The sequence below is a fragment of the Martes martes genome, assembly GCF_963455335.1.
Source record: "Martes martes genome assembly, chromosome: 10".
Taxonomy (NCBI): domain Eukaryota; kingdom Metazoa; phylum Chordata; class Mammalia; order Carnivora; family Mustelidae; genus Martes; species Martes martes.
The window spans coordinates 77,419,387-77,446,722 of NC_137898.1; the positions used below are offsets into that span (position 1 = coordinate 77,419,387).

Here is a 27,336-nt window from a genome sequence, read left to right on the forward strand (position 1 = left end):
TTGGATGTTACCTATAACATGTCCTGTAAGTATAAACTCCTAAATGTTATTTTTAAATAAGTACAGTCTGAAGCAAAAAAAATGAATAAAAATTTTATATTCACAATATAATGTTTCTTTTTAATATCTCACCTCCGGACAGAAAAAAAATCTTACTGTTCATTGGTTTAACAAAAGCGTATCGGACACCTACTTTGCCGCTGGGATGTAATCCGGGAGGGGAAGGGCTTTGTTAACCAGTGTAGCACTAATGCCTTTAACAGGGCCTGGCCAAAGCAGGCATTCACTATTTGTTGAACAAATGAGTGTGTGGAAGGTTATGCCAGATACTTCACCAGATGCAGGGCTCGATCACTCAGTCATTTATATAACAGGGGAAAACTCACAATAAACAGATATAGAAGATGACAAGTGGTATTAAGGCCTATTAAAAAAAAAATAAAGCATAGGGTGGACTGCTGTGTCCATCTCACATGTGACAGGATGGATTCGTCACCCAAAATTTGGTTTGGATGTTGGATAAAGTCACACACAGCCTAACAGGGTATGAAAGGATTTACTGCTTGTGTAATGAGGCTTTCTGGGGAAAGCAGGACCGCTCCCAAACAGGTCCAAAAATGGCTTGAGAGAACATGGAAAGGAGACTGACTTGGGCTTTTTATGGTGGTGAAGGGTTAGGGCCAGCATGATGATTCCATATGCAGTTTAAACTTCCCACAAGTGTCAAAGGAGCAGCAGCCAGGCTTATCAGCTTGCTCAAATATGGAACAGAATGGGAAGAGGGAGGAGTGAGGCTTAAAAGCTGTCGGCAGTTAAACATAAAAAACGCCATCAGACTCTTTATTACCAGTTTTATATAAAGGTAGATCATGAAAAGACTCTGGAAGAGAGACATTTTAGCAGAGACCTGAAAGAAATGAGAAAGTGAATCATGAAGTTATTTGGAAAAACATCTTTCCTGGTAGATTTAAAAGTCCAGAGGCAGGAGGGGACTTTGTATGTTTAGGAAACAGTAGGGCCCCTGGGTGGCTCAGTCAGGTAAGCATCTGCCTTCGGCTCAGGTCATGATCTCAGAGTTCTGGGATCAAGTCCCACACTGGGCTCCCTGCTCAGCGGGGAGTCTGCTTCTTCCTCTGCCTTTCGCCCTGCATGTGCTTTCTTTCCTCTCACTCTCAAATAAATAAAATCTTAAAAAAAAAAAAGAAAGAAAAGAAACAGGAGGTTTTGAACAAAATAAGATAACTAGCTAACACCTAGTACATGCTCTAAGAAGCAGTTTTGTAAATGCTATATATGTATTTCAAAGTTATATGTTAATGCCATATTCACTTTTTTTTTTTTTGCCATATTCACTTTAAAATGAGAAACATGATGGGGCGACTGGCTGGCTCAGTCCATAGAGCATGTGACTCTTGATCTTGAGGTTGTAAGTTCAAGCCTGTGTGGGGTATACAGATTACTTAAAAAAAGAAAGAAAGAGAGAAATGTGACAAGTATGCCTAATATCAACTGTTGGAAGAGGTTCTAGCCAGGAAAAGCAAGCAAGAAAGAATAATGACTGAAAAGGAAGGAAAACACAATTTTTGTGGCAGAAAACATGATTGATTCTTAGAAAACCCAAGAGAGTTTAGAGTGAAATTATTAGACTGAATTCAAGATTCCAAAATATAAAACCAATGTATAATAATGAGCTGCATTTCTTCATACCAGTAAGAAATAGTTAAAAATGTAAAATTTGAAAAATATCAATTGCAATGTTATCAAAAGTATATAGCAATATTTTCATTTAACAAAGATTATGTATCATCATGGAGAAAATTATAAAACTGTTGAAAACTTTAAAATATGCAAAATAAACACTTATATCTAGGAAAATGCAATATCATAGAAGCACCAGAAGCATTTCTTGTCAAATCTATAAATTCAGTTCCATGCCAGTCTAATGCCAGTGTGGCGTTTCATAGAACCAGTTGATTCTAAAATATGGGATAGCAAGGTACCAAGATAAACAAAGGTTTATCAGGACAACAAGGTCAGGGGGTATTGGATGTATAGATACCAAAATTTATAAACTTATTAAAGTAAGAGTGTAGTTTTGGCACAGTGATGAACCATCAACCCAAGACACTAGAAAATAATTTCCAGTCTCTGTTGAAACCCTTACATCCATTTTCATCTAACAGTATTGATCAGTTAAAGTTCTTGCCTACCATCTCCAATGTTTTGATCATCCACGGATATGTTCCTGTTGTTTTAGGTTTTGATTATCAGTCACTCTTGCCTGCCTTTTTATGTATCTACAACCACTACTTCTATTATAAGCTGGATATTGTGTGTTCTAGGTATCTCCCACTGGTAAGGGTTTCTACCTTTCTTTTGTAAGGTAGATAAAGTGAGAGACTGATTTCCTCAATGTAATCAGAGATTGAGCTGGATTGGGGTAGGTTGCATTTTAAATAAGACTCAGGCCCCTACTTAGAGCCTGTTACTCCTTGTGTTCCTTGGAGTTTTAATTGAGATTCTAGCAGATCTCTTGTCTCCTCAGTCCTGAAAGATGGTGGGGCTGGGGAGGCTCATTTCTTCCCTGAGGAAGATTTGAGTTCCATGAGCCCTCAAAATCTGACCAATAATTTTCACAGAACACTTCCTTTAAACAGGACTTAGTCTCATATATATCTGAGTCTGCATAGAAGACTTCACTCTGTTTTTTATACTTAGGTCTTTAACTTAATTGGAATTTTTATTTATGATGTGAGATGGGGGAATGTAATTGGATTATTTTCCATATGTGACAGATTGTTGGCCTTGTTCCTCCCTTTATCCATACCCCTTTCCCTGTAGCTCTGCAGTTCCTTCAACTGAAAAGGCTGAGAGTGTCCCTTCTCCCATCCTTGACTTTTAGACATGGCCATGGGCTATGTGGGTGTCAGACAGGTAATGCAGGCAAAGTTTCCCTCTTGTACCTCTGCTGTCACCATAAGAACATACCCTGAACAGCCTGCTAGTCCAAGAGCAATGAGAAACTTATGGTACAGAGTTCTCTGAATGACCTGTGGTCCTAGATATTGAAGTAGAACCCTCCAGCTGAGCCCAGCCTAGATTCTGATTCTTGAGTGTGTGCCCTAACTCAGATGAGAAAACAGATGCCAGGACCGAAATGCAGAAGTACAAGAACATTAAATAGGTGAAATAAGAAATAGGATTAAAACACTTAGCACAGTAATGGGCTCAAATAGAGCCAATGATAAATATAAATCAAATTTTAAAGTTAAAACCTTTTACAAACTTATGCATAGAGAGTACAGTGTTTCTCAAATATGATTGTGCATAAGAATCACAGCTGAGCTTCCAAAAAAATAGGTCTCTCTTTTGAAAATTCACATTCCTAACAGATAACCCCATACATTGTTTTGGTAGAGACTGACACCATCGCAATCCTATTCTCCTAAATATCTCAGGAAGTCAAAAACTTAAATAATATCTTGGTCAGTACAAAACTTGAAAAGACTCATGACTGATGGGGGCCACAAATGGTCAGGAAGAAAGTCTTGAGGGGCACCTGGGTGTCTCAGTTAAGCATCTGACTCTTGATTTTGGCTCAGGTCATGAACTCAGGGTCACGAGAGTCCTACCTCAGGGTCCTTACTAAGCACGGAGTCTGCTTAAGTCTCTCTCCCTCTCTCTGCCCCCCCACCAACCCACTCGCACACTCTCTGTGTCTCTCTGAAAGAAACGAGAGAAAGGAAGAATTAATGAATTATTGAGACTTCTTTTTCAAAAATCTTTTTCAAGATTTCTCTGGTGCTTGTCAGTCAGCTCGATATTAACTATGGGTGAGATCTAAAGGGAGTCAACGAGACCCTTTAAGAATGTATGAGCCAGCTCCGGTTTGATCTTTGTCAAAGCTATATAGGCTGTAGGTCAGACTTTTGGGCTAAAGGTGAACATTTTTCTGCTTCTATCCCTCATCAATGGTCAATGCTATTAGGACTCCTGGGTGGCTCAGCCAGTAAAGGGTCTGCCTTTGGTTCAGGTCATGATCTCAGGGTCCTGGTATCCAGCCCAGTGTCCGGCTCCCTTCTCAGCAGGAGTCTGCTTCTCCCTCTCTCTCTGCCGCTCCACCCCACTCACGCTCTCTCTCTCTCAAATAAATAAATAAATCCTTAAAAAATGATAAATACATAATTCCTTAGAGTTTTGTAATATAATCTAGTCGCTGTGGAATTAATACTAATGACATACTCTTGAGGACTCAGACTGAAGTTCTATAATTGCTTCATCTTTTAAAGGACTACTTATTCTCAGTTACTCGGGCATGAAACAAAAATTAAGCTCAGATTACGTGCTAGTGTCTAGTATGCTTCCTGGTCGCTCTCTAGGAGGTTACAGCTAAGAGGAAAACATAATAAACTAATTGTGCAGTACAATTTTAAGTAGTGATAAGCACGATTTATGTTTTCCCTCAAATTACGTCCTTATTTTATAACTCTTCAGATATGTTTCTCTAGGTGTAAACTCTCAAATCTCAGCATTGTCAGAGGAACTCTAATCGCGAAGACCCAGGGACCCATTCATTTCCTTTTCCCTACCTCTCTTTGGCTTTCTTGAACTTCCCACACTCCATCACTCGAAGCAAGTAACACTTTACTATGCAGACGGACACCGCGCACCAGCCAATCCACGCCCTCGGCACCGAGGTCCCTCCTCCCCCTTCTCCCTCCCACTCCCGGCCACGCCTCCTACAGACCAGGAAGTTTTTCCCTATGCTGCGCAGGGAAAGCCGGAAGCGCTCCCCCGGAAGCCCAGAGCGCCGGCGCCTCCAGGAGACTCCGAGCCGGGCCAGGGGGCTGCGGGGGATTCTGGGAAAGTCGCTTAGCGCTGGGCTTTGTTTCCCGCCCCGCAGCAGTGTTTGGTTTTCCGAGGTCCGCGGAGGTACTGCGGTTCCCGGCTTGCGGGCTCTCGTCGGAGGCGCCTCTGCTTCCCATCTCGGGTTTCGGCTTGCGCCGGGATCCTCCCGACGCCTCCCCGCGACGCCGCCAGCATGTCTGGAGTGCGCGCTGTGCGCATCAGCATCGAGTCGGCCTGCGAGAAGCAGGTCCAGGAGGTGGGCCTGGATGGCACTGAGACGTACCTGCAGCCGCTGTCCATGTCGCAGAACCTGGCGCGCCTGGCCCAACGGATCGACTTCAGCCAGGGTTCGGGCTCCGAGGAGGAGGAGGCGGCGGGGGCCGAGGGCGATGCGCAGGACTGGGCTGGCGCCGGGTCCAGCGCGGACCAGGACGATGAGGAAGGTAAGGCCCGTGTGTGCTGCTCTCGGCCGCCGGCGGGTCTGGGGGCCCCGGTACCCGCCCACGTAATGCCACTCCGGCTCTCCAGCGCGGGGAGAGATGTGGTTGCGTGGGTGTCTGAACACTCCCGTGGGAATAGTGATCATGCTCACTGGGGTCTTTTCGCAGCTGGACAGTTTAGGGCGCTGCCGGCCTCTTAATACTCCTTATCCTCCTGCACCGTTTCTCGAGTTGGAGCATTTGAGACAATCACTGATCAAGTGCTCAAGTCTGTAATGTGGCACACTTGGTTAAGAGACCTGCGGTTCATATCGCTGCTCTTGCCGTTATTGTTAGAGTTACTTTGCTTCCCTGAGCAGTGGGGATGATGCTGATAACACCCGCTGAAAAGAGAGAGGTCTGTAGGCCGAGCCACCAGGCCCAGATAAGCATTTGGGTTTTATTAGAAAGACAGCTGATAGCTTTTGGAAGGATTTTAAGGAGACAGGTGATTGTACGTTAAAAAGATTACTCTGGATCCGTTGTAGCAAATGGGTTACAGGGAAAACAAACTGAAAAGAGGGAGGCTAATTAGGAGAGAATAGTAGAAAAAGTGTCAGTGGGTTTTGGATTCTAATTATTATCAGGGATTTAAAAATACCATTCTTGATTTGGGTATGTGCAACAGACCCTGTGTAAATAGGAATTTAAAGATGGGTTCTCGAGCTAGTGGTGTTAGGACAGTTGGGGGTCCATTTGGGAGTAAAATATAGATACTATCTCATATTTCACACTCCTGATTACTTTCACAAGGATTGAAATGCAAATGAAAAGAATATAAAAAAATTGGAAGGAAGTTGTAGACATAGAACTTTGGGAGCAGAAGAGATCTTAAGCACAATAGGAAACACAAATTATAAAGCCAAAGAGAGATTAATTAGAGAGATTAATTACATAAAATTTTAAAGTAATGATGAAAGGTGCCACCAACAAAGAAAATAAAGGAGAGACTGGGAAGACTATTGGCAACCTGTTGGACACATAGTGGTTGCTGTCCCTGATGTTCAAAGATTCCCTGCAAACTGGGAGAAAAAAAGACAACTCACTGGAAAAATAGCCTGAAGGTATAAACAGCTGGCTGAAAAAAGACATAGGATCTTACTAGTAGGGAGAGGCAAATTAAAATATTAAAGCACTATTCTCGTGCATACCATTAGCAGCAACTTAAAAGACTTAATATCTGTGTTGGGAATTGGTAAAACCTTTTTGGAAGCCAGTTTTGCAGTTCAGTATGTGTCGAAAGTGTTAAATATGCATCTCCTTTGACCCACTAAATCACAGCTAGGAATTTAGCTTTCAGAAAAAGTTGTACACAGATGTGTGTTCAACGTGTTTACCACTACTAGCATTAGTGAAACCAACTTACCTGTCCATGATGTAGGAATGGTTAAACTTATTGTATATAATATCCATGCTCCAGAATGTCAAACAGAGTTAAAAGAATTAAATAGATCTATATGTGCTGGCATGGAAGTCTCTCTAGGACATAGTAATTGGAAAAAAAAACAAGTAATAGAAAAATGGAAGTAAATATATGTAAATGCACTGAAAAGCATTTGCATGGGCACACCCCAACTGTCAATACTGATTACCTCTCAGGAGGGGAGAAAATTAGGGGTGAGGAATAAAGGAAAACTTTTGCTTTTTTACTCTATAACTCTGTTTGAACTCTAGGCAGTGAGCATGTAGTGGTGAAATTTAGCAAAATGATTTCAGAGGTTGGAAGGCATGTTAACATTGTTTAGTATCTGAATGCTGCCATTATAGGTCATTTGTATTTTTATACTTTAAAATATTTTGGAGATGCTCTCCAGTTATTCAAGTTTTAAGATCTGGTGGAAAAAGGTTATTTGTATAAATTTTAAAAATACTGCAATATGTGGAAATTAGATACCAAATTTGTTTTGCCATTATAGGAAATGCTAACTTAAATATTTACAGAGATTCAAGAAAGGGTGGACAGAATGGGATAAAACAGGAAATGATTTGAAATAAGTCATTGTTTCTTCTTTCATACTTGTAACATCTAAATAAGATTTGTCTTCTAGTCAGTATAACTCATATCTGTGAATTTCTTTTTTCCTTTCTCTTTTTAGGGTTGGTAAAATTTCAGCCTTCTCTTTGGCCTTGGGACTCCGTGAGGAACAACTTGAGAAGTGCCCTAACAGAGATGTGTGTTCTCTACGATGTCCTCAGTATTGTTAGGGATAAAAAATTTATGACTCTTGATCCAGTCTCTCAGGACGCACTTCCTCCAAAACAGGTATGTGTGGTCTTCAACTGAATAATGGTACCATTTTATTAAGTCCCAGGACCACTTCTCAGGCTGTGGGCCTACTGTCTCCTTTACCTTTCATGCAAAATTAAGTCCAGATGAAGATCTAAAGACTGATGGGTTCAAAACAAACTGGCATAAAAATAGCATCTCCTTTACTTACTATTTTATTAATGGCCCTGTGATCTTCAGAAGAGTTAAATTTCATTAATATAATATTTTAAAAGCTTACCAAATCTCCCCCCACCTTTAAGATTTATTTATTTATTTTAGAGAGGGATCGAGAGCAGGAGCTTGAGGAGGAGCAGAGGGAAGGGGACAAGCAGAATCCATGCTGAGCATGGAGGCCAACATGGGGCTTGGTCCCATGACCCTGAGCTGAAAAAGAGTCGGCCACCAACTGACTGAGCCACCCAGGAGCCCCTAAAGTTTCCCAGTTCTTAACAGATTCTTACAGCCTGGGTCATTGATTTGTAGTGTATTACACAAAAACATGATGATAAAATGCCTTTGGAGTCACACTGACCTTGGTTCAAATCCTGCTTCTGCCCTCACTAGCCCTGGGTCCTTCAACAAGTGATTCTCTCCAAGTCTCAGTTTTCCCTTTCAACCTCTTTTTGGGGCCTGGTTAGAAAAAATAGGCAAAATTATGGAAGGAACTGAAAGCTAGGTAAGATTGTTGAAGTTTGACGAAGAGCATGTTCAGTGTTTGAACATTAGAAGGTGAAAGACAGTAGAAGGAGGGAGATTGGTGCATGAAGAGCCTGAGACCAGGGAGGCCACTTAGGAAGTTCTTGAAATCAAGCATCAGGTCCATGACCAGGTTAGTGGCAAGGAGAGGAAGTAATGTTTTTTTTTACCGTTTTGTAAGTGAAGTGAATTGAATAGAACTGCTCATGTGGTAATAGTTTCAGGGTCCAGAAACATTGTGCTGGAAGATTTCTTAGAGACTATTCCATCTGGTTCCTTTGTTTTACGGGGTGAAAACTGAGGCCCACGTGTTCAGATGCAATAAAGTCCGTGGTTAGCGGCCAAGACAAGAACGCTAGCACCTTATTCTGAGCCCACAGCCTTTGCCACCTTCCCATGCTCTTCCCACCCAGGAGTCTCCAGGAATTTCCTTAGCTCTCCGGAAACTTAGAATTAGGTCTCTTAATATGGTCAAAAGATTATTACAATGTTTTATGAGACTTGATGATTTTAACTCACACGTCAACCTTTCTTATATTAAATTTGTCTTCTTCGAAGTGTATCTGGTGACTGGAGTACATAGATTGGTGGTGATCTTGGGTATTTATAATTATGATTACTCATCAGTTTTCCAAAAATCAGCATGCGGTAAAGTGCATTAATTTTAATGCTGTGTGGCTTCAGTCTTTGTTCCAAAGGCACGTTAGTAGCTTGCCATAATGTAAGATAATTTTACAGCTGTACTCACTGAGGTCATTTATTTATTCCAGAAATCGAGTATTATGTGCCCGGAATTGTTCTAGGGTCTTTGGACATGGTAGGTTTTACTGTCATGTGGATGACCTTCGAGTAGGGATTACAGACTTTCACCAGAAGTATAATGAGCGCCACAAAAGGGTGTACACGTGGGTTGGGGTGGGCAAGTGCACAGCGTTAGAGGGAACCCCATCCAAGCTTGGGCAGAGCTGGCGTAAGTTCTGATTTGTAGTCCAGTGTGGTGTTTGTGGTTTAACATAAGTTTATTTGAGTTGATCAGAGAAATAGGTTAAGGTGGTTATCTTTCAAAAAACGGTGTTACCTGATTGTCTTTAATTTCTCAGTTTTCTCTTGAGTAGGTATTTTATTATTAAGAGAATGTTGAAATCGTTTAAAAATGCAGAACTACACTGTTGTTTCTGATAGAATCCACAGACACTGCAGTTGATATCGAAAAAGAAGTCGCTCGCTGGAGCAGCCCAGATCCTGTTGAAGGGTGCAGAAAGACTGACCAAATCAGTTACTGAAAACCAAGAAAATAAGCTGCAAAGAGACTTCAACTCTGAGCTTTTGAGATTACGGCAACACTGGAAACTCAGAAAAGTTGGGGATAAGATTCTGGGAGATCTGAGCTACAGAAGTGCAGGTGTAGATCACTGTTAAAAACTATGCTTTTAAACTACAGTGTGTCCAAAAACTATACAGGATTGACTAGAATGTGGCATATTGTATAATATATTGTTTCTCGGTTACATGGTACATTTTGAAGTTTTAATTTCTGTACACATAAACCTGATAAGCTGGAATTACTTTTATCATAGATATTTATAGAATAGAATTTTTTTTTTAAAGATTTTATTTATTTATTTATTTATTTGACAGATAGATATCACAAGTAGGCAGAGAGGCAGGCAGAGAGAGGGGGAAGCAGGCTCCCCGCTGAGCAGAGAGCCCGACGCGGGGTTCGATCCCAGGACCCTGAGATCATGACCTGAGCCGAAGGCAGAGGCTTTAACCCACTACGCCACCCAGGCGCCCCTATAAAATTGAATTTAAACTATTTATATAGTTACCTTTGAGTACATTTAGCAAAAATTTTGTTTTTATGCTGACTTTTTTCCCCAGATTTTTATTTAAATTCTAGTTAGTTAACATACAATGCAGTATTGGTTTCAGGAATAGAATTCAGTGATTTATCCCTACATACAACACCCAGTGCTCATAATAACAAGTGCCCTCCTTAATCCCCATCACCATCTAACCCACCCCCCACCCACGTCCCTCACCAGCCCTCTAACATTAAGAGTCTCTCATGATTTGTTTCTCATTCCACCCCCCCAATCCTTTATGTTCATTTGTTTTGTTTCTTAAATTCCACTTATGTGTGAAATAATGTTACGGTATTTGTCTTTCTCTGACCAGCTTATTTAGCTTAGCACAATACACTCTAGTTCCATCCACATTGTTGCAAATGGTAAGATTTCGTTCTTTTTGATGGTTGGGTAATATTCCAGTGTGTGTGTGTGTGTGCCTGTGTACCACATCTTTATCCATTCATCAGTTGATGGACATTTGGGCTCTGTCCATAGTTTGACTGTTGTTGACAACACTGCTATAAACATCAGGGTGCACGTGCCCTGTTCAAATCTGTATTTTTGTATCTTTTGGGTAAATACCTAGTGCAATTGGTGGGTCATAGGGTAGCTCTATTTTTAACATCTTGTGGAACCTCCATACTGTTTTCCAGAGTGGCTGCACCAGCTTGCATTCCCACCAACAGTGTAAGAGGGTTCCCCTTTCTCCACATCCTTGCCAACACCTGCTTTTTCCTGTGTTGTTGATTTTAGCCATTCTGACAGGTGTGAGGTGGTATCTCATTGTGGTTTTGATTTGTGTTTGCCTGATGACAAGTGATGTTGAGCATGTTTTCATATATCTGTTAGCCATCTTGGATGTCCTCTTTGGAAAAATGTCTATTCATGTCCTCTGCCCATTTCTTGACTGGATTACTTGGTTTTTTTAGGGTGTTGAGTTTGATAAATTCTTCATAAATTTTGGAAATTAACCCTTTATTGGGTATGTTGTTTGCATATATCTTCTTGTATTCCATCGGTTGCCTTTTAGTTTTGTTGATTGTTTCCTTCACTCTGCAGGAGCTCTTATCTTAATGGAGTCCCATTAGTTCATTTTTGCTTTTGTTGAAGATTACATGGGTCCGTTTCTGGATTTTCTGTTCTGTTCTGTTGATCTGTGGGACTGTTTCTCTGCCAGTAACATACTGTCTTGATGACTACAGCTTTGTAATTACAGCTAGAAGTCTGGAAATGTGATGCCTCCAGCTTTGCTCTTCTTTTTAAAGGTTGTTTTGGCTATTCAGGATCTTTTATGGTTCCATACCAATTAAGGATTGTTTCTTCTAGCTCTGTGAAAAATGCTGGTGGTATTTCAATAGGGATTGCGTTAAATGTGAAGATTGCTTTCAGTATTATAGACATTTTAACAATGTTTGTTTTTCCAATCCGTGAGCATGGACTGTTTTTCCATTTCTTTGTGTCCTCTTCAGTTTCTTTTATAAGTGTTCTGTGGTTTTCAGAGTACAGATCATTTACCTCCTTGATTTGGTTTATTCCTAGGTATCTTACTGTTTTCAGTGCAATTGTAAATGGGATCATTCCTTGGTTTCTTTTTCTCTTGCTGCTTATTGGTGTATAGAAGTGCAACAGATTTCTCTTTGTTGATTTTATATCCCATGACTTTGCTGAGTTCATGTATGAGTTCTAACAATTTTTTTGGTGGAGTCTTTCTGGGTTTTCTAAATAAAGCATCATGTCATCTGCAAATAGTGAAAGTTTGACGTCTTCCTTGCTGATTTGGATGCCTTTTATTTCTTTCTGTTGTGTGATTGCTGAGGCTGTGACTTCCAATACTATGTTAAATAGTAGTGGTGAGAGTGGACATCCCTGTCTTGTTCTTGAGGGTAGAGGAAAAGCTCTCAGTTTCTCCCCATTGTGGGTGATAGTAGCTGTGGGTCTTTTGATCATGGCCTCTATCATGTTGAGGTATGTTCTGTCTCTCCCTACTTGCTCGAGGGGTTTTTATCAAGAATGTTTGCTGTATTTTTTCAAATGCTTTTTGTGCATCTATTGAGAGGATCTCATCCTTTTTTATATTGATGTGGTGCATCGTCTTGATTGTTTGCGAATATTGAACCACTCCTGCAGCCTAGATTAAATCCCGCTTGATCAGTACATTTAGCAGAAACTCTAAAGATTGAGTTTATATGTTAACACATATTAAACCATAAATGATGTTTTAGTCAAGAGACTAAATATCTTCTCAATTAGGAGCTTACCTGTAACCCTTAAAAACTAAGCATAAAAGGAAAAAAATTCTTCCATTTTATCTTAATTCTTTTTTTCTCCCCTAAGTCATCTAAGCTGTTTTCACATCCTGGGCAAAAGAGAGAGGGCAGTGAAAACACTTTGCTGCCTTTTTCTCCCATTCAGCCAAGGCTGCGGGAATATATTATGTTGGCAGTGTACCAAAATTTGATGAGCTTGAATTCACATCTTGTATAATTCTTTGTTGTTGAGCTATAATAGGTTTTTGGAAGTCATCATGGTAATGGCTTGTAAGCTGCTAAGGGATATTCAGAGAAGCTACACAGTAAATGTTTACAAGATTTACAGCTCAGTAGAATAAAAGCTTTGAAGGTCAAGGGATGAAGCAAGGAGCCCCAGCTGTGATCATTGTGATAACAATAGTAGACTCATATTTTAAAAGGACTCATTTGCCAAAGTAAGCCATTATTGACCCCCAACCCCCATCAATAGTACTCAAGTTGAGGTGGTTTAAGTCAAGATCCTGGAGCACCTAAGTGTTTCAGCATTGATTGAATTGAGGAATTCTGAATTCTGAAGGTAGAATCCTACTCTGAAGATGAGTTCAAGATGACAAAACCTTTTTTTTTGCTTTTTTCTTTTTCTTTTCTTTCTTTCTTTTTTTTTTTAAGGTAAATACCTTTTTTTCCTGCTTCCTTTCTTCCCTTTGCTTACTACCCTTCCCCCATGCCCCCCAAAACATATTTTGGGTGGGAGTTTATGATTCAGTAATGTTATATTCAGTGAAATAGTATTATTTACTAATGTATGTTAAATTAATGTGTTAACTGGTTCTTATTTTCCTATTTTTAATACCCCATTAGGATCTCTCTTTCCCCATCATGGTACATTTGAAGTAATAAAGAATACAGATATTGATCTGGATAAGAAGATACCTGAAGATTACTGTCCTCTTGATGTTCAGATTCCTAGCGATTTAGAAGGGTCTGCCTATATCAAGGTATTTGTCAAGTATTTTAAGTAATTATTACTTACCCCAGAAGTTAATTTGCTAACATCTTTTCATGTTTTTATTGTCCCATAGGTTTCAATTCAGAAACAAGCTCCAGACATAGGTGATCTGGGCACAGTCAACCTCTTTAAACGACCTTTGCCCAAATCCAAACCAGGTGTGGTTATGTTCTGTCCTCTAACTTATAGTTGTGTCTGAGCTTATGTTTCCAGATAAACTGATGATAAATGTAGAGGGGGAAAATAGGTATTTTGGAGTAAGAACAATTGGAAATTTATTATTTATATCCTGTTCATTAACCATTAGTGAATAGCTGTGCAGTTTTTTGTTTTTTTTTTGTTTTTTTTTTTTTTTAAGATTGAACTTCTTCACCAATTTTCTGTGTAAAAGAAAGGAAAATTTTTGTATTTTGGAAACAATGTGCTCTGGTATAGTGTTTTCTGAACTTTTGATATATGTATTCAGATCACCATTTAAGTTAATTCATGCATAATATAGTTAGTAACTGATATATACATATGTCTCCTGTCTTTCAGGTTCCCCACACTGGCAGACGAAATTAGAAGCAGCACAAAATGTTCTCTTGTGTAAAGAAATTTTTGCACAGCTCTCTCGGGAAGCTGTTCAGATTAAGTCACAGATCCCTCACATTGTGGTGAAAAACCAGATTATCTCTCAGCCCTTTCCAAGTAAGAGCAGCCAACCCTTTCGAGTTTGTAAATAGGATTTTGTGGTTTGGGGAGCAGGACAGAGTGGGGTAACTATATATTTGGCTGTGTTGGGAGAACAGTTAGAGCAAAGAGGCAGCCTCCTAGCTATTATGGTAGCTCATAAAGCATGCAGGACAAACCTCATTCTGTCCTGTGTCCTAAGGAGCGTAACTCCTGAATTTTAAACAGTGTACATTAAACATTTGTACCAGTAACGCTGTTACTTGGCAGCAGTGGCTGTGAGGTCTGTGCTAACACCATTTATGGAAGATTTTTTCAGGGATCCTGTCTTGCTGTCTAAATAACAATAGTTATTCAGTATCTATAATATTCCTAAATTTGTGGAAATTGGGATTTTAATTATATTACTCAAGAGCAGTCAGACCTGCCTCAGATATCAATTTGTAGTTAGCTGTGTGCTTATTTTTTATATAAATTCTGAGATGTATCTTCTTGAGTCTTGTCAAAGGAATGGGTTTTTAGAATTGAAAAATTCCATCTTGGTTTTCATGGCAACAAGGAAGAGTATCTGTCTTCTCATCAGTAAGACCAGCTACCAACCCCGTATTTTATTGTTTTTCCCAAAAGTGGTGTTTTTTGTTTTTGTTCTTTTTAAAGGCAAGACGAAACTATTTAGTTAACATACACCTTCTGTTCACTTGTCTAACCATAGCTTAAGGTCAACAGCCACATTGCACGTCAAAGAATTTGAATTGTTAAAATGCGTAATAGTTTATTGTACTCATGGATAGTCATTTTGGTCTGAAAATGTTAATCATGAAGCCTGATCTTCAGTTTCAAATGGATCTTTTGAGAATGGGCTGTGATTGTACTTTTTGAAGACAACCGTGCGTTCCTATGTCTTCGGTTGATTTGCCTCTGTCCTGCTTCTTTTTATAAATAGGCTTGCAGTTACTGATTTCTTTGTGCCATTCCTCAAATGATAAGAAATCCCAAAAGTCCGCTACTGAGAAGCCAAGTCCAGAAGACCATCTTTATGTCTTAGAGCATAATTTGCATCTACTAATTAGAGAGGTAATGAGCGAAATGTTCCTTCTTGCATGGTGGGAGGCATGTCTGGTGCAACACATGTGCAAGCTCCTCTCTGTGACTGTCATTGTCTGTGATGTGCAGGATCCTTGCTCTGTGCTGGGGGAACACACAGATAAGCAGGATTATCAGTCTGTTGCTGAGCATCGCTTGTGGTGGTGGAAATACCCCACAGGTTACGTCTAGGCGCGTAGGAAGAGCAGGCAGGGTGTGGGAGGGAAGGGTGATTCTGGTTGTGTGATGGGGACGGTGTCTTTCCAGAGCCTGTGAACAGGATAGTTGGGTTGTTTCAGGACATAGTCTACTCAGGTTATCTAGAACTGTGTTTCCAGGGAGCTGGCTCACAGTTTAGGCTAATTTCAAAAGAATCCCCTGAGAAACTTCACAGAGTATGTATTCCAGTCTCCCCTGCCTTTAACGTACAAGCAGTAGTTGTTTTTTAACAACTTTTTAAAAAATTTGTAACTTTATGGTGACAGAGGTTAGTTAGACTTGTTATGAATCATTTTACCATATATACAAAAATCATGTCGTGTGCCCTAAACTAATCTAAGTTCGTTCTCAATTATACTTCAACAAAAAAAATTAATAATAAATGGCTGTTCTTGTTACAGTTTCATAAACAGACCTTGAGTTCCATCGTGATGCCTCATCCAGCAAGTGCCCCTTTTGGTCACAAGAGAATGAGACTTTCAGGTCCTCAGGCTTTTGATAAAAATGAAATTAATTCACTACAGTCCAGTGAAGGGCTTCTAGAAAAAATCATTAAACAAGCAAAGCATATTTTCCTGAGGAGCAGGTAAGGATGAACAAAGCAGCTATTTTTCTTGGACACTACAGTCGTTTTTCCTTTATTAGTTACCTTATACACATTATTTTTGCCATGAAATGACCTTCTTTCCTAGGAAGAGGAGGGTGACTGCAGGGAGAGGGTTTGCATCTGAGGATGGTCCTGTCAGGTTTGGAGAAGTCTGAACTCCGGGGCTCGTGTCGCTTTCGAGATGGTTTCTGACACTGGCTACAGTTTTGAAAGACACCTTGCTAGGAATGTGCCTTAGAACTCCTCACCTTCTTCAGTGACCCATCCACCAGAAACCTGTTCCTGAACTGATTTTAATCTTTCCTTGAAGCTTTCCCTATGTTTTGGCTGTCCCATTTCCTAAGACTTCTTCTCTGGCATAGGTGGTGTGAGCCCGTTTTCACTGATGGGAAGGTTGAAGCCTAGAGAAGTTGTGTAGCTCCCTCACAGTTAGACAGCTGAAGAGAGTGGCAGAATCAGGATCTGCGCCCAGGTCTGTGTACCTCCAAACCTCACGCTCATCTTGCTTCTGTACACATTTACAAAAGAACTTAGCATGATCTGACCTCAGTGTATCTTTTTCAAGTGCTGGAGGTGCTCTTGTATTTTATTTTCGGTCCTCGGTGAAGAGGGCTGTTTTTACTTTTCAAAATGGTGCCTGGCTAGAACTCCAAACTGCTCTGCGTGGTAGTTTTTGATTTTCATTTTTTCCTACTGACACAAGTCGTGGTTTTAATGGCGCATTAGTTTGTAGTCTTAGAGTGGAAACTTAATGTCTGAAGCTTTTAGTAAAATGAATTAGGAAGACGTGTTAGAGAAGATAGTGTGGTGCTTCTGGAATAAAAAAATGTGTCTAAGCCAGAGCTCAGGCACCTGCTAACTAACTTTAGTTTTCATGTCTGTGGCCCTTTACGTGTTTCTCTGTCAGTTAAGGATACAGGAGTCTGGTCTTAGGATCAAATTAAACAGTGCATGCAGAAGTTCCTTATAAAAATCAAATATGGTAGATTACTACTGTTCCTTCCACATGTGCATTTCTTTTTCTTTTTTTTTTTTTTTAAAGATTTTATTTATTTGACAGAGAGAGAGACCACAAGTAGGCAGAGAGGCAGGCAGAGAGAGAAGGAAGCAGGCTCCCTGCTGTGGGGCTTGATCCCAGGACCCTGAGATCATGACCTGAGCTGAAGGCAGAGGCTTAACCCACTGAGCCACCCAGGTGCCCCTCCACATGTGCATTTCAATATAGAAACCTTTACCCAAAAGTCAGGGGCATGGAAGTAGCTATTTTTTTTTTTTGAAAGGTTTTATTTGTTTATTTGACAGAGAGAGATCACAAGTAGGCAGAGAGGCAGGCAGAGAGAGAGGGGAAGCAGGCTCCCTGCTGAGCAGAGAGCCCGACTCAGGGCTCGATCCCAGGACGCTGGGATCATGACCCGAGCTGAAGGCAGAAACTTAACCCACTGAGCTACCCAGGTACCCCAGAAGTAGCTATTTTTAGAACCATTATGCATTTCAGAGAATTAGTCACAGTCTTGGAAGCAGCAAAGCTTGCAAAATGCTCCCATTTTCCTCCACTTGTAAAAGTGATGTTCCAATGTATCAGCCTCATCTGTATCAATACCATATCCAGCAAGACTGACTGCTCATGTGTTTTGATGTGTGTGTGTCTTTAAAAGAAATAGAAAATCTGGAATCATAAAATTTTGTGTCCTGCCTTCACTTAATATTGTAAATTTTTTAAATTTTTCATTAAATGTTTTTCAAAGATATTTTAATAGCTACGTAATATCTTATCTTGTGAATAGTCCCTGATTTCTTTTACCAATTCTCAATTGCCAGATACTTTTTATTTCCAGTTTGTTGAAACATAATAAGAGAATGAATGCTCTTGGATATAGCCCAGTCTACCCTAGGAATTTTTCAAGCACTCTCAAGGAAACGAGTCCCAGGAAAGGAAGAGAAAGTTAGGGATTGAAAGAAACCCATACCAGAGCAGAAGCAGTAAAAGAGCGGATCCCAATGCCCCTTGACCTCAGTTGCTGTTTGCATTTCTTCTGGCTTTTTCCTTCTCTTCCCAATCAAGTGCTAGAAGCAGAAAACTGGAACCCAAGGACCTTCAATAGTTTGGTTAGCTTTCATGATTTATGCTTTTTATGGGCAGTGGCTGTTGATTAGCATATATAAAAAGGACGATTACTGGCTGTGGGGTTACACCCCTGGGTTTTTGACTCTGGAGTTAGGCTACCAGTTTTGGGCCCCAGTTCACGGCTGTGTAACCTTAGGCACATTACTAAACGTGGCTGGACTGAAAAATAGGCATAATGTATGTATTTGACAGGGTCATTGGTGCGTACATACAGACTTGAATCCTCTCTCTTATGTGTACATACCGTATTTATCTTTCTTGGAGTGTAAGATTTTTATTGTGCACAAAGTCTCACTGGCTTCTCAGGAAACAGTTGTCATTACGTGACAGTGATGGGCCTCAGCTGTGGGTATGTCCCATGTTACCAGGGACCAAGAACTGCCATCTGTGAGTGGTGTATGTTCTTTTCCGAGCTGAGGTTTGTACCCTAAGAGTACCTTTCTTCCCTGTGTTCTGGTAAGCCTTCCTGAGAGAAAACAAACTGGAGTTCAGAGGAAGTCAGCCTGTGCAAGAGCACGTGTCATAGGGGGGCGCTGAGCACCCGCTCCAGGCAGCCTGCAGGAGGCTCTGATCCCCTCATCTGACTTTTTTTTTCTTTAAAGAAAAGTCTCTGCTTTTCAAATGTGGTATTTTTGAAAAGTAGTCCTTTTGTTTTCATGTAGCCATAACATTGATAAGTGATTTATAATCTTACTCGTTTATATGGTGCCTTTTTAAAAATGTTGACCTCTTCTCTTTAAAAGAACTGCTGCGACCATTGACAGCTTAGCAAGTCGCATTGAGGACCCTCAGATACAGGCTCACTGGTCAAATATTAATGATGTCTATGAGTCTAGCGTGAAGGTTTTAATCACGTCACAAGGCTATGAACAGATATGCAAGTAAGTGTCAAAAATAAGTCATTCATTTAAAATGTTAAGTTGCTTTTATGTGTTGATGTTTGTTGGGTGATTACATTGAGATTTTTGGATTTTATTTGCTATGGTGACAACATTCTGGTAAATTTCATCAAGTGTAGAGCGTCAGGATGAGAGGTAAGAATGTCTGAAATAGTCCCTGGTATGTAAATGTCACGTGTCTGAGTTGTAAAAAAAAAAAAAAAAAAAAAAATGAACCTCCTCGTTGAGGGGGAAGCTACCACACCTCAGGCTGATCTGCTTGAGTTGCTGGCTGGGGGCTGTGGTCATGAGGCTGGGGTATTGGAAGTGAGTAGGACCATTTATAATGGAGCCTATACTCTCCATATTGTGCCTAGAACAGCCTGAGTTTTGTGGCTCTCTCATGGCCACAAAACTATGGCATGGTGCTAAACTTAATCTAATCCAGTTCGTGATTATGCCCTTAAAATGGGGCTGAGAGCTGTGTCCGTGAAGGGCATGAAATGGCTTTTGACCCCACCATTCACAGAGAAGTGTTCCTGATTTACACTCACAAATCACAAGCTAACATACAGAGGACAGATTGGTGGTTGCCAGACGTGGCAGGGGTGCGGGGTGGGTGGGGGGCAGAATGGGTAAAGGTGTTCAGAAGGTGCAAACTTGCAGTTATAACCTGCAAGTTCTGGGATGCAGTGTATAGCATGGCGACTATAGTTCATAATACCATGTTGTCTATTTGAAAGTAGCTAAGAGAGTAGATCTTAGAAGTTCTTAACACAAGAAGAAAATGGGTAGCATGTGAGGTGATGGGTGTTAACATACTATGATGATCATTTCACAATATGTACACTTACTAAATCATTATGCTGTATGCCTTAAACTAATTAATGCCATATGTCAGTTACATCTCAGTAAAACTGGGAGGGGGGGGCGGTAAACGAAGTTAATAAAATGAAATCAGCTAGTAGCCACAAAAGGCATTTTTGGCTTCCATTTGAGCCTCTTTGACATTTAACAATGGGCGGGGTATAGTGGAAGCGCCCTTCCCTAGGCCAGTCTGAGTGAGCCAGCGGCAAACATTCATCAAGGCCGGTGAATGCCTGTTATTTTTCAAATGCTAGTTGCTTGTTTCAGGCAGACCTAACCAGTCACGGTGGTCTCTCCAATGAGCAAAACACACCAGAGCATGAGAGCGGGGAGGGTCAGAGGGAGAAGCAGACTCCCTGCTGAGCAGAGCGCCCTAAGCTGGACTCCATCCCTGGAGCCCAGGATCGTGACCTGAGCCGAAGGCAGTTGCTTAACCAACTGAGCCACCCAGACACCTCAAGTATAATACCCTTAAACTGCACTTTTTAAATACTGAGACTTTAATTTACTGTTTTTTAAAAATGAAAAATAGTCAATTAACATGATTTAAAAGATTGAATACAGAAGATAAAAGAATACAGAATCAGTCTTGCAGCTTCCAGGAAAAGATGGTGCGGTGAAGGTAGATCATGGTTTTCTTCCCCTATACCTAAAGAAACAGAATAATTGGGGTGACTTGGGGTGTGGTGGGAGAGTAGTGGTTGAGTAAGATAAAAGAAGTTTGGCTTGCATTTTAACTGTTAGGGCTGGGTGAAGGCGCCATTGACTTTCATGATATTTCTTCTGGATATGTTACTATATATACAGAACCTATAGTACTATGTACTATGTTTGTGTTTAAAAAGGTCCATAATAAAATGTTAAGAGAAAGGGCACAAAGGAGTGGAAAAGGAAAAAAATTATCAACGTTGAGTTACTTACATTTAGATCTAAGACCAGACAAATGTGAGACTGGTTCACAGAACCCAGTGGTTATAAACTTCTGTGAAGAAGAGTTAGTGGTAAACATAGCCTTGATAGCATCAGGAAGGAAAGGAAGTCATAGAACACCGTTTCCTCATCTTTTGTAGCTGGGGTTAACTTATGCTACTTAAAAGTTCAAAATAGTTCTTTCAGAACTTTCCAGGAGCAGGCATTTCCTTTCCTTTCCTACTCTTTTCTCTTCTCTTCTTCTTTTTCTCTTTCTTTCTCTGTCTCTCTTTCTTTCTTTAATTTGAACGAGAGAGCATGAGCCAGCAGAGGAGGGGGCAAAGGAAGAGGGAGCAGACTCCCCATCGAGCACAGAGCCTGATGTAGGGCTCTATCCCAGGACCCTGATATCAGGACCTGAATTGAAGTCAGGTGCTAAATGGACTAAGCCACCCAGGCTCCCCCAAAAGCAAGCATTTAAAACAGTTTCTACACATCCTTCCAGGAAAGTCTATGCATTTACAAGCATATATATATATCCTGCTTTTTTCCTACAATATTTTGTGCCTTAAAATATTGAGATATAATTCACATAACCTAAAATTCACTATTTTAAAGTATACAGTTCAGGGATGCCTGGCTGGCATAGTCAGTAGAGCATTTGACTCTTAGTCTAGGGTTGTGAGTTCAAGCCCCAGTTTAGGTGTAGAGCCTATTTAAAAAGATTAAAAAAAAAAACAAAACGGGTGCCTGGGTGGCTTGATGGGTTGAGGCCTCTGCCTTTGGCTAAGGTCATGGTCTCAGGGTCCTGGGATCATCAGGCTCTCTGCTTGGCGGGGAGCCTGCCTCCTCCTTTCTCTGTCTCTGCCTACTTGTGATCTCTGTCAAATAAATAAATAAATAAATAAATAAATAAATAAAGTCTTAAAAAAAAAACCAAACCAGTGTACAGTTCAGTGGATTTTAGCATATTCCCTATGTTGTAGAACTGTTATCACTATCTAATTCCAGAACATTTCCATTACCCCCAAAAGAAACCCTATACCAGCAGTCATTCCCAGTTTGTGTGCTTTTTTTTTTTTTTTCCAACTCAGCGGCACTATATTGGTGAATAAACATCCTTATCACTACCTCAGATTTATTTCTTTTTTACAGCTTTATTGCATTCATTGTGTGTACCACAACTTTTAATCAGCCTTCTGCTGCCGAACATTTTAGTTGGATGCCAGCAAAATAATTTGTACACGTGTAAGTCTAGCTGTAGGATAAAGTCCTACAGGTGTAATTGCTGGGCCAGAAGATACAGACCTTTAAAATGTTCATGAATGTTACTAAATTGCTTTTTCAGAGTAGCTGCTGTAACTATGCCCCTACCAATAGTCATCTCAGAATTTTTAAAATTTGGTTAGATGTATAAATTTTTTTTTTAAGACTTACGAATTCTCTGGTTTTCTTTGAAAGAAACGTGTAAACTTTTACTTTGTTAAAATTATACTTCTGTGGAGATAATTGCTTAAATGTCTTATTCCTTAATGTTCACTGTAAAATAAAGTCTATAAAGCAGGTACTCAAATATGGAAAGATAGAATGCTATTTTTTCTGTGCTATTCATAGATGGTTAGATTTGAAGAATTTCATGTTTCTTGTACATGTCATATGCTATGCTAAAAATTTGTGAATTGGTTTGGAAGAATGTCATTGCATATTATTTTGTGAGTTTCTTTTACGTAAGCCAAGTTAATAGAGTGCATAGTCTGACTTGTTTGAGGATTATTTCAAGAGAGGGCATGGAGTTAACAAATCTTTTCCCTTTCTGTATGAGAATTTGCTCTTTGGTTAATTCTCTAGCTTTTGTCCCTGAGTAACTTGATTAGAAAGGATGCCATCTGTGTTACTAGGCAACATTGCTTTTGGCAAAAATGATCCCAAACTGGTAAAATGGGTCTGGACTGGTAGGGATTAGAAATGCCTGATAGGGATGCCTGTGGATTTCCCCAGATGGGGTGACTTCTAAAATTGGGCAGTATCTTTTGTGGGGCCCTTGGAAGGCATGCCTATGGAGTTGTTATGAGAACATATGGCTCCCTCTGGGAATGAGGTTTCTAAGTGATGGCAGGTCCCATGTGAGCCCAGTGTGGATCTCTGCTCACTGCAGCGAAGGTGGAAGGACTGCCCGAGAAGAGGAGCAGTGGTCGGTGGTGGGTGGCAAGCTCTGCTTCCTTGCCTGCAGCTTTCTGAGCGGACTGGTGCTCCATGTGGCCTCGGGAAGGCCAGCAGAAGTCTGATGGTTATGTTGAACCCCAGAGAGTCCTATGGACCTTGCCCCTATGGGTGTTAGCACAGGTTATCCAAATTGGTATTTTCTGTTTCTTTGATGTTAAGGTTTAATGTTTGTGGGACTGTATAAGGTAATTTTGAACATTTCTGATTTCTAGTATGTGTGTCTATCAAGGTCCATCCAGCTGCAGTTGAATATCGGAGTTGAACAGATCCGAGTTGTGCACAGAGATGGAAGGGTGATTACACTGTCTCATCAGGAGCAGGAGCTCCAGGATTTCCTTCTGTCCCAGGTAAGGGTTGACGGCAATCCTGAGCCTCTGCCTCTTGTAGTGCTTAAAGAACAAAGTGAGTAAGGAGTAGTTCAAGTATATTAAGTTATAAAAAGAAAGCCATTTTTTCTGCCATTTATTTAATTTCTAGTGCACATTTTACAACTTATGGGTTAACTGAAAATGTTGATAAACTGTCTTAGATTTATTTCCAGTTAGTTTGTGTTGACAATGAAGGACCAGCTCTGAGATTACAAACTTTTTTATTTCTGACGTCTGCCAAAGTTTACAACCCCTTTGGGACCTCATAAAAGTGAAGAAGTATTAGCCCCAGAAAACCAGAGAAGGGCAGATCAGATAGAAAACTATAGTGACCATTCGTCATAATAGTGGAATATTCTGCTTAAGCGCTAAGAAAAAATTCTTCAGTATTAAGGAACAGCATGGAAAGTGCTGGGTTCTAGTCCCAGCTCCACCACACGTTTGCTTTGTGACACTGGATAAATTTCTGGACCTTTCTTTCCTGTTCTATAAAATTAAGAACAGTATTTTTCCTATGTTCTTCATGGAGTTATGATGATCCAGTGAAAAACTGAGTTGTGGGAGAAAGCATAGGTTTAGAAATACTGATATACCATTCACAAAATTCACATATTTCATATAAAATTAAAAAAATACTGATGCTCTCCATCCTAGAAGTAATAATCTTTTATCCTGATTCTGGTGCCAAGTAAATGAAATGCATTTTTGAGGTACAGCACCTCTTGGTTGCTTAACCTAAAATGACTTTGGTCACGTTAAGCATGCATACACAGAAATATACTGGAAGGCTGGTGGGTAGCTCCCAGAATTGATGGAAAGGCTTGAAGATCCTGATTTGCTGCTTCCTTCCTCGATATGGGCTGAATGCACTCCAGATGGCCCCAGTGCATCAGACAGGATTTTAACAGGAAATAGGTGGCATGCTCATATTACTAAGGATTTACAAAAGTGTGGGTGTCAGAGAACACCTGGGAGAGCGTGGTGACCTAGTACTAGTAATAACCAAGTAAGCAGGCTTGGGGGGCTTAGTGGTCACCAGTCCTAGGCCAAAGAGATAAGAGGGGGGCTTATGGGTGCCCTGAAGCAGAGGCAGGCCACTTGAGAAAAGCAGACACCTTCTGTCACAGGATACAGCCTCACAGTGGAGTGTACTGGGGTTACAAGTGCCCCGACCTTACTCTCTTTCCCGCCATCCTTCTGGCTTCCATTACCTGAGCGGTTCCCGTTATCTGAGCCCAACCCAAAGCCAGAGGATGGAACCATATGGGTGATCCTCCCTGGGCAGAGGAGGGTGGCGAGTGGATTTGAAGGGGTAACTGGAAGATAGTCACCCCCTGCTACTTCCAATGTTGCTCCACATTCGGTGGCCCAGGTGGGAGTCTCCACTTGGCTAAGCTTTGGTCCTGTTCCTGTGCTCAAGTTGGCCAGCGGACGGGGAAGATGAGTCTCAGGCCATTTTAGCCTCTGCAGTGGTAGGTGGGATCCTCCCCACAACAATCACAGAGAATTCCCATGCTAGGCAGTGAGCACCCCAAGAAAAGTTTACTATCATGATTTCAGGTTACTGCAAAGGAAATCTCCATGGAGAAGATGCATAAAGTTTCCTTTTCTTCATTCACAGATGTCACAGCATCAGGTGCATGCAGTTCAGCAGCTCGCCAAAGTGATGGGCTGGCAGGTGCTCAGCTTCAGCAATCATGTGGGGCTTGGGCCCATAGAGAGCATTGGCAATGCCTCTGCCATCACCGTGGCCTCCCCGAGTGGGGACTATGCTATTTCAGGTACTGGCCGCTGCCTTGAATGGGAGGAGATCTTCGGGAGTTCGGCCTTAATGTTCCCCTGTACTCGTTAGACATACTTCAGAGTAATTTCTCTCTGCAGTGAGTTCATATAGGAGTTACACTGAACGTTTATCTGATCACGGCTTTTATTCAGAGCAACAGATTATTGATTCTCTTTCTGGTGGTCATAAAAAATGTTTTGTTTGGTGACACATTTTCCTAAGAGCTCTGAAAACTGCCTTCAGCATTGTTACCCTGCAGTTCAAAACCAAACCTTTGATGGATAAATGCTTTTGGGAAATGTACTGCTGCAAATAGGCCAAGTCACATCTGGTCCCCTAGAGGTAAAGGGATGGAACAGAGAGGAGAGGGGATTTTTAGGCCCCCACTCTGTCCAGGGCACTTTAATAAACACGTGTGTTATCTAGTTGAAAATGATCTTTGGAGTACTTAGGCTTTAGTATGGTCTTTTCTAATACCTGCCCTAAATATTTGAAAGAGTAATTAGAAAACTTACCCCACAGAATCACAGCTTGTGAATCTGCAGGCTTGGTCATTGCCAGGTCTTTACTGATAAGAGTTTCAGAATGCCCATTTCTTCTTTGCTGAGTGATGAAGCCTCATTAAAACCTGAAGTTCTTAATTCAGAAAAATCTTATCTGCATCTCTCCCTGTCCTGATCCCGAATGTTTGAGTTTCATATTAGGTGTGTATTACATGTTTTAGAAAAAATACAGATTGATTGGTCTTGTGAAAATACATAGGACATTTGACTTTCCTAAGCCAGAATTCATCTCGCCCCATTTTTATTGTACAAACAGTAATTCATGAATACTTATACCGGCCTAGTATATATATAAATAAGCAAGCTTTTGGGGTTTTGGGGGAGGGCGGTTAGCATATTAAAACTGACAGCCTCTTTTTAACAAGAGCTTTCAAGTTGGTAGACAAGGTTTTTGTATTCGTGGTAGAATGAAGTTGTGGGACCCTTGTTTTCTAGTTTGGAAATTGTATTGATATTTTGGCTTTGCTCCACAGTTCGTAACGGCCCTGAAAGTGGAAGCAAGATCATGGTTCAGTTTCCCCGTAACCAGTGTAAAGATCTTCCAAAAAGTGATGTTTTACAAGATAGCAAATGGAATCATCTTCGTGGACCGTTCAGAGAAGTTCAGTGGAATAAAATGGAAGGTCGAAACTTTGTTTATAAAATGGAGCTGCTTATGTCTGCACTTAGCCCTTGCCTACTATGATTTTTGTTTCCAGAACAGTTTCTAGCTTATTTTTTTCCAGAGAAGTTTCCAGAAACTGACTTAAGATGAACTCTAAGCCCAAGGAAGAGAAATTTTCTAAAAGAGCCTTGTTTAAACAACAACAACAACAAATGTTTACCTAGCATTTTGAAACATTTCACTTTGTAAGTGACAGTGCTTTGAAATGCAGACACTTATGTACAGTGATAGGGTATATAGAAGGAGAGATGCAGAACAACTTTTTTTATGCAGTTAACTTGAAATGTTACTAATTTATGGGTTTGAATTAAACTTTTCAAGTATCCCTTTGATGTTGGCATCAAATAAAGCATATGGTTAAAAATTCCAGATCTTCTCTGAACTCTTTTTTTTTTTTTTTTAAGATTTTATTTATTTATTTAACAGACAGAGATCACAAGCAGGCAGAGAGAGAGAGGTGGAAGCAGGCTCCCCGCCGAGCAGAGAGCCCGATGCGGGGCTCGATCCCAGGACCCTGGGATCATGACCTGAGCTGAAGGCAGAGGCTTTAACCCACTGAGCCACCCAGGCACCCCTCTTCTCTGAACTCTTAACAAGCTAAATATACTGTGTCTTTAGCCAACGCATCTCATTCCACTATTTGTTGGAAAGATTGCGTAAGAATATTTAACCACTCGGGGCGCCTGGGTGGCTCGGTGGGTTGGAGCCTCTGCCTTCAGCTCAGGTCATGGTCCCAGGGTCCTGGGATCGAGCCCCATGTCGGGCTCTCTGCTCGGCAGGGAGCCTGCTTCCCTTCCTCTCTCTCTGCCTGCCTCTCTGCCTACTTGTGATTTCTGTCTGTCAAATAAATAAAATCTTTAAAAAAAAAAAAAATATTTAACCACTCTTGTGAGTCAGCTTTCCTCCAGGAGCACACTCACCCCAGAAGCAAGTGGAAAAGCACACGGTGCCTGCAGGGGGAGCCGGCGCTTGTCT

At 40.8% G+C, this 27,336-nt stretch overlaps 1 protein-coding gene across 1 annotated transcript; it reads left to right on the plus strand.

The window, feature by feature from the left end:
- Positions 1–4,743: 4,743 nt before the first annotated feature.
- Positions 4,744–26,728, plus strand: MED17 (mediator complex subunit 17). Its single transcript, XM_080815505.1, has 12 exons — positions 4,744–5,291; positions 7,424–7,590; positions 9,475–9,694; positions 13,253–13,389; positions 13,474–13,558; positions 13,938–14,090; positions 15,016–15,146; positions 15,776–15,960; positions 18,850–18,987; positions 23,213–23,330; positions 24,973–25,132; positions 26,171–26,728. The coding sequence occupies exons 1-12, from the start codon at positions 5,042–5,044 to the stop codon at positions 26,380–26,382; spliced, it is 1,956 nt and encodes a 651-aa protein (XP_080671631.1). The 5' UTR covers positions 4,744–5,041; the 3' UTR covers positions 26,383–26,728.
- The last annotated feature ends 608 nt before the right edge of the window (positions 26,729–27,336 follow it).